Raw genomic sequence first — 8,360 nt, forward strand, 5'->3', positions numbered from 1 at the left:
TATAAAATGTTCTAAACACTTCTAGACCATTATATATATAATTTAACATCCCCAGAAACATTTTCCACCTATATATAATTAATAGGTAATACCCGGTATTACCCGATATTCACTGAAACCCTTCCGGTGACCCCGAAGCGCTTCCGGAACCTCTGAGAACTATTCTCGATATTAATGAAACAATTCCACAAATATATTCTCATCACTCATGTCCCACTAACACTCAGAAGATCATGATTACCTTAAGATTGTGACCTCATAGGTTCGGTAAACCATAGATATGAATAAAACCCCTTCGTTCAATGACCGATAGCGGAACCGTGGACATCCATATCGGTCCCTATGATTACACGAATGATATTCGAGTTAACCTTTGGTTATCATGTGATGTTCCCTTTGCTTCGCGATACTTTAAAAAACCCAGTGTGCATCGTTATCCTCCTGAGTTATCACCGTGCTCGCTATACCGTTGCTCCTGTTACTGGTTTTGTTCTTCTTTCTTGTTGACGTGTTCTGGCATCCCCGTGACATAGTCACTTGTGTCTGGCCAGACAATGATGTATACCATCACACGAGAGGGCCCTAATAATATCTCTCCATCGTCGGAGGAGGAAATCCCACTCTTGAGCTATCCGGTCACTTGTCAAACTTTTCGGTGAGAATGAAAGTTGTCCTTATGATCACCTTGTTACAGATGACGTTTGAGCAACCCCAAAGCCCACCATCCGGTAGGAAGTGACCGATACACTCTCATGGTCTGAGGAACATAAACACATGGTACACTATGTGTTATAACAGATGATTTTAGACGATGTAATCACATAGTATAACAAACAAGTATTGGGTCGATTCAATATGATTGTTCTTCTAACGTCATACCCTCAATGTTGTTGCAGGACTATCGTTACACCTAACGATATCCTATGATCCAGAAAACATGATCACCAACAACACTTGAGCCGGTCTTAGAGGCGAGACCGGGAACCTATTGTTTACCATTTACCATTCCACATGTGCATATGAGTTTTCCACTGAATCGGCTATTCCAGGATCATAGCAGTTATAGCATGGAATATAAACTCTTAACTATGAATATGGAAATATAATAATACAATGTTATTGCCTCTAGGGCATATTTCCAACACTCAGCAATAGAGCTATGCTCCCACAGTGGCGCCAAAAAAAGGTATTGATAACCCACAAGTATAGGGGATCACAACAGTTTTCAAGGGTAGAGTATTCAACCCAAATTTATTGATTCGACATAAGGGGAGCCAAAGAATATTTGAAAGTATTAGCAGTTGAGTTGTCAATTCAACCACACCCGAATACTAAATATCTGCAGCAGAGTGATCAGTAGGACAGTAATATGATAATTTGGTAGCAATAGTAGCAGTAGCAACGGCAAGGGTAACAGTAACATCAATAGTTTTGTGGCAATTGTGACAGTAGTAGCAATAGTAGCAACTTAGGAGAGAACAATATGTGAAAAGCTAGTAGGCATTGGATTGGTGATTATGTTGGATGACATTCATCATGTAACATTCATAACCTAGGGCGACATGGAACTAGCGCCAATTCTCAATGTAATGTAGGCATGTATTCCGTATATGGTCATACGTGCTTGCGATAAGAACTTGCATGCCATCTTTTGTCCTACCCTCCCGTGGCAGTGGGGTCCATCAGGAAACTAGGGATATTAAGGCCTTCTTTTAATAGAGAACTGGAACAAAGCATTAACACATAGTGAATACATGAACTTCTCAAAGTACGGTAATCACCGGAAAGAATCCCAATTATTGTCACATTGGGGTACGCGGATCATAACACGTAATAGGTGCGTATAACTTGCAACATCGGATCAAGAATACAAATATATCCATAAAAATATAAAGGGTTAAGATCTGAAATCATGGCACTCGGGCCCTAGTGACAAGCATTAAGCATAGCAAAGTCATAACAACATCAATCTCAGAACATAGTGGATACTAGGGATCATGCCCTAACAAACTAACTCGATTACATGATAAACCTCATCCAATTCATCACCGTCCAGCAAGCCTACGAAGGAATTACTCAATCGCGACGGTGAGCATCATAAAATTGGTGATGGAGGATGGTGATGATGACGATGATGGAAGATCCCCTCTCTATAGCCTGAATGGACTCCAGATCTGGCCTCCCGATGAAGAACAGGAGGTGGCGGCGGCTTCGTATCGTGAAACGCGATGAAACTTCCTATATTATTTTTTTCTCGGGAAATAGGAATTTATAGTGCTGAGATTAGGGTCAGCGGAGCCATGTGGGCCCCACAAGCCACTAGGGCGCACCTAGGGGGTGGGCGCACCCTGGTACCTCGTAGGCAACTGTTGGCCCCCCCTCTAGTGGGTCTTTGCTCAAGTATTTATTATATATTCCATAAAAAATCTTCAAAAAGTTTCATCCATTTCCGAGAACTTTTATTTCTGCATAAAAACAACACCATGATAGTTCTGCTGAAAACAGCGTCGGTCCGGGTTAGTTCCATTCAAATCATGCAAATTAGAGTCCAAAACAAGAGTAAAAGTGTTTAGAAAAGTATATACGACGGAGACGTATCAGATGGTAACAAGGAGAGTAGGGACACGATGTTTTACCCAGGTTCAAGCCCTCTTGATGAGGTAAAACCCTACGTCCTGCTTCTTATATATTGATTATGATGGGGTATAGAGTACAGATTGATCTACCTCGAGATCGTATGAGTGCCTAAGCTCTAAACCTTGCGAATGAGAATGCGTGCCTCTATGGACTAAGCCCCAAAACTTATATAGACGTCAGGGGTACCTAGGATTTACACATGGTTGATTACAATGTAGCGATAAACATGCCAATATTCAAAATACGCTTGAAGTGTAGGCCAAGCCTCCAAGAACTCTCATCTTGATTACGCCGGGGGCCAAGGCTAGCATGGCCCACTTGTCTATCTTCGGTGAGTCTTCGGTCCGACCCATCTCCGGAGGGCCGACGTGGCAAGCACCCCCTAATTCAGGACACCAACAGGGGGTAAAAACCGTTTGTATAGGACCCACTTGCACTAGTGGTGGCTAGTGTCCAGACTCTCGGAAAGTCCCTTGGATTGTTTCCGGTTTGCCAAAAAACCGACTTCCGGACTGGTCCGTGGACTGATACGGGACACCCTTGCATGGCTGTCCGGACACTTGCGAGAGGTTTGAGAGTCCGCTTTGGAGATGCCCTAAAACAACATTCCTCAAAAGATTCTGGCGATCGTGCCATGAAGCAGGGTTTTCTTTGGCCAAAAGATACTACGAAATTGGAGCGAGCATGAAGATATTAATGAGAGTTCTTTCTCTTTCGGAATTTTTCTGGCAAAAGATCTTTGGTCTTACCCTAAAACCGATTTAAAAAAGTGGACCGCTCTTATGTACTTGCTCAGAATGAATCTTTTATTTATCTATAGTTCTTTTATTAGAAGTAAAATGTGCTCTGGTGTAATAATTACAAACAGAAAAAGTTGCTATTAGGTTGATAGTAATCGAGTGTCCAACAACACTATGTATGTCCTCTCTGTTTTAACTGTTTTTTCTCCCACCTTTGGTTTTCTTTCACTGGTTTTCGTTGAAAACCGCACACGTCTTGTTGGTTTAGCAAATGAAATCATGTCATCTTTGGTAAATCAATAATTTTTGTTTTATTAAGTAAGTGTTGATTCATTTGGCAGCTAAATTCCATATTTGTCATGTAATCACGGCGATTGCGTACAAAATATTGTGCCAGCAATTATATTGTGTTTGTAGTAGTGCAAAAAAAAGAGTAAGTGCTGATTCATTTGGCAGCTAAAGTCCATATTTGTCATGTAATCACGGTGATTGCGTACAAAATATTGTGCCAGCAATTATACTGTCTTTGTATAGTAAGTGCAAAATCCTTGACCAATCTTATTCAATTAGTACCTCCTGGCCCGTATCAGTTTAGGAGCTCCTACCTTAATTAACATGGTAACTCCATTGGTATCCCAAAAGAAAAACATGGTAACTCCATTGACTGTTTCCTAAAATAACGCATGGTAACTCCATATCAGCAGGGCAGCGTCTACTATAATTAGCCGTCGGGCGCCTCTGATTTTCTTCAGCAATCCACGTTTTTGCAGCCATGGAGCTTACCCACGTATTCTCCCTTCTCGCCCTCTTCTGTCTCCAAAGCGTGAGCGCCGACAGGGTTAAGTTCACCTCCTTGTTTGCCCTCGGCGACTCCAACATCGACACCGGCAACCTGCTTATCTTGGCTACTCCGGATGTGCCTGTGTTCAATAACAAGCCTCCTTACGGCAAGACCTTCTTTGGCCACCCCAATGGCCGCTTCAGCGACGGGAGAGTCACCATCGATTTCATCGGTAAGTTGAACCATCTGATTCGTTGAGTCAAGTGAACACTTTGCTCAAATTTTGATTTGATAAAATTTGAATATTTGAGCATTGAGTCTATGTTCTGTCTTGGTTCCGTATCAGCCGAGGAGTTTGGTCTCCCTCTTCTTCGACCCTCCCTGCAGAATAACCCAGACGTCTCCAAGGGCGTCAATTTCGCCGTCGGTGGTGCGACGTCGCTCAACGTCGACTTCTTCGAGAGGAACAAATATGTTAATTTCAAGCTTCTAAACAGTTCTCTGAACGTGCAGCTGGACTGGTTCGAGAAACTCAAGCCATCGTTTTGCAAGACGGCAGGTCTGCGACACGCTCCCTTGTCTAGCCGTCCGTCACAGTGCATGATCCTCGGCTGTTACATACATACTGAGAAACTGCTTGATACCTACAGGACCGAGTGAATGCTTCAGTAAAACCCTCTTCGTCGTCGGGGAGTTTGGAGTGAACGACTACAACCTGGCATGGGGTGCGGGGAAGTCTGAAGGCGAAGTGAGGGCTTATGTACCTCAAGTTGTGCAAAATATTGCCAATGCCGCTGATGTATGTTTACATTTTGCAATTTCTTTAGTTTTGCTTCAGCTTTTTTGTACACAACACACCATTTTTGCACTGTGATGAAATGGTGCAAAACTTCATTACCTTGGTACAACAGGTGCTTATCAAAGGAGGTGCAACTTACGTGGTCCTGCCGGGGATCCCGCCGATCGGGTGCTCGCCGTCCCTGCTGGCGACCCGCGTGAAGCTCAACAAGGCGAAGGAGTTCGACCAGCTCGGCTGCCTAAGCGACCTCGACCGCGTGACCAAGTACCACAACACCAAGCTGCGTGATGCGATCGACGGTCTGAGGCGCAAGTACGCGCATGCCAAGGTCATCAAGGCTGACTTCTACAACCCTATCATCGAGATCCTCCAAAACCCCGGACGGTTCGGTACGTAAGAAAAAGAAAGCCCAGAAGTTCTACCTGCGTGCAAGGGTTTGCATGAGTTTTCTGAAATTTTGCGACCAATCTGCATGCATGCAGGAGTGGCCGGCGGCGACGTTCTGCGGGCGTGCTGCGGAGGCGGCGGGAAGTACAACTGGAACATCAGCGCCGTGTGCAGCCAACCGGGGGTGGCCGCCTGCAAGGATCCCTCGGCGTTCGTGAGCTGGGACGGGACGCACTTCACGGAGGCCACGTACCGCCACGTCGCCAAAGGGTGGCTCTCCGGTCCTTACGCCGATCCGCCCATACTGAATGCTAATAACTAGTATTAGAGAGGAGCCCGGAATAAAACCGTTACAGGTGTCGTAAAGAGTTCCACGGTTCACGAACATGTTAATACCATGTTTTAGAAGGAATCAATAAAAGTTAGCATAGACAATTGATCCGCCCATACTGAATGCTACTAGCTTTTTTTTTAGACAATCTGAATGCTACTAGCTATTGTTGCATATGCTGTACTTCTGATCTGAAACGCATCGTGAAACTCAATGGCTCGAGCAACAAAGTGAGTAGAACGGAAATTATACTCGACGAGCTAGCGTCCAGTTATAAACAAATCCAAGAAAGTCCAAATTTTTATTTTTGGAGACATAACATAAAGCAGAAGTTTTTTTTAAGTCAACAAAAAAAAACATGTCCCCAAAATTCATGTGACATGTAAAAATAACATTAACACGGAAGAATTTTTTATGTGTAGCTACATCCAGGCAAAGAAGTGCAGCTCATGGCCATTATGCTCTAGACCAAATCATGGCAATCGTGTGTAAACATGGTGTTAAATTGACATGACAAAAAAATCAAGTTGATATGGCAACAAAAGTTTTTAGTTTTTCATGATAATGATGCAAAAATGAAAAACAAAAAATAAAATTGGCAATGATCGAAAAATTAGAGTTGTCTTGACATTGCAAAAATTGCAAGAAAAAACAAAAAATTCCATGCTCTTAGTAACCATGCTCTATATTTTCGCTAACATAACATAAAATCATACACCGAATATTGCCATGATAAAAATATGTTAAAATTGCCATGTGATTAGAAAATTTACTTAAATTTAGATAATATAATTTGCCATGACTCTTAATAAAATAAATTGCCATGCTCTATGTTTTCTTTGTCATATAACATAAAAAAAGCACATATAGAAAATTGCCCATGGTGGAACATAAATAAAAATTGCCATGCCATTATAAACAAAATTACCATGATGCAGATAATATAAAATGTCAAAATTGCACACAATATAATTAATAAACTTTCCATGGTCTAAGAAGGGAATAAAAATCTGGTTTCCGATGAAAAAGATGAAAAATTGGAAATTTATAAAATAAAAATATTGTCATGGTCGAGAAAATAAAATTTGCCATCCTATAAAAGAAATTGCCATGCTCTTAATAACAGAATGTCCATCCTCTATTTTTCTGTTGTCATAAAATAACAATCACACACAAAAATTGTCGCGATTGAAAATAAGTAAAAATGCCATGCCCTTAAAAATAAATTTACCATGATCTAGATAATAAATATGCCATGATCTATATTTTATTTGCCATAACATAAAAATCGTGCATACAAACTTGCCACGGTCGAACTAATAAAATTGTCATGCAATTAAAATGTTTTGCCATGATCTAGATAATAAAATTTGTCATGCTTTTAAAAAATAAAAAAATGCCATGGTAAGTTCGATAATTTTGCCATGGCATGCATGTTCAATAAAATTGCGACGGAATGTGCCCAATAACAAAAAAATGTCGTAATTTATGTAGATTTGTCGTGATGCTCTATATGAACATGGCCATATGTGACAAGGTACCATGACACAGTATATTATTTGTTACAAGAATTGCCGTGATTTAGAAATCAAAAATTGTTTAAAAGAATTGCCCATGAGACAAATATACTTCTGTTTCAAGAATTTCCATGATTTTGAAAACATCGTTCATAGAATTGTCGTGTGACCATTACAAATCTTCCCTACAACTTGCCATGTGTTGGGAAACATAAAGTTTTGAATCCCCATGTGACCATTACAAAAAAATCAAACTTGCCATGTGATAGAGAAAACAAATTTGTTCATGAATGCCATTGATCACTATATAAACATACTAGACGAATTTCCATGTGTTAGATAACATTTTGGAAGAACAAAATAGTGGAAAAATTGCCATCGCAACCAAATTAGTATTGTAATTTGGAATGGTGACGATCGTTAAATGGCATTGACAAATACTAACAAAAAGCATGGCAATTTTCAAAAAGGAGAGCACGTTGTTTCTGTCTAAAGATTTGTTATGGTCTAATAAGAAAATGGCATGGTCTAAAATAGGAAAAATTCCATCGTTTAAAGAACAAAATGTCATCCTCTGAATAATAAAAATGCCATGCTACCTACACTAAAGCTACCATGGTCTAATTAATAAAATTTCCATTGTTTAAATAATAAAAAATGTCATAGTCTAGACAAATAAAAATGCCAAGGCCAATGCAATGAGTTTGCCAAGGTCAATACAATAAATTTGCCATGAGAAAATTTATTGAAATGCAGTGTGAAACTTAATGTGACCATGTTGGAAACATGAGAAAGTTTGCCATGGCTAGTTTGTAGCTAAAAAGCAAAGTAAAGTTGCCATGTAATTGAACATGGACTGAATACAAATTAAGATGCCATGAAAAAAAGTCTCTAGAAAGTTTGTCGTGGCATGACTTATAAATGTATTAGAAAACTTAAGGTGGCTTGGCAAAAAGGATCTTCAATTTGCGGTAACTATTTAGATGTAGAACAACTACTTCCCATGGATGGTAAAAGAACAGAACATCGCAAATGTTTATAAAAACTGCAATCATGCGTACACAATATGTGCCATTATACTCTAAAAATACACGTCATGGCAATTGTCTGTAAACATTGCCACGACAATTGTCTGAAAAAAAAATGCCATGCATGAGAAACTAAGATT

General features: G+C 40.3%; 1 protein-coding gene across 1 annotated transcript; it reads left to right on the forward strand.

The window, feature by feature from the left end:
* The first annotated feature begins 4,149 nt into the window (after window positions 1-4,149).
* On the forward strand, window positions 4,150-5,975 carry LOC109769318 (GDSL esterase/lipase At5g45910-like). The gene is made up of 5 exons (XM_020328071.2): window positions 4,150-4,390; window positions 4,505-4,717; window positions 4,809-4,957; window positions 5,070-5,346; window positions 5,440-5,975. Exons 1-5 carry the CDS (start codon window positions 4,150-4,152, stop codon window positions 5,664-5,666), a joined length of 1,107 nt encoding a protein of 368 aa, XP_020183660.1. The 3' UTR covers window positions 5,667-5,975.
* Window positions 5,976-8,360: the final 2,385 nt, after the last annotated feature.

Source organism: Aegilops tauschii, chromosome 5 (genome assembly GCF_002575655.3).
Source record: "Aegilops tauschii subsp. strangulata cultivar AL8/78 chromosome 5, Aet v6.0, whole genome shotgun sequence".
Taxonomy (NCBI): Eukaryota; Viridiplantae; Streptophyta; class Magnoliopsida; order Poales; family Poaceae; genus Aegilops; species Aegilops tauschii.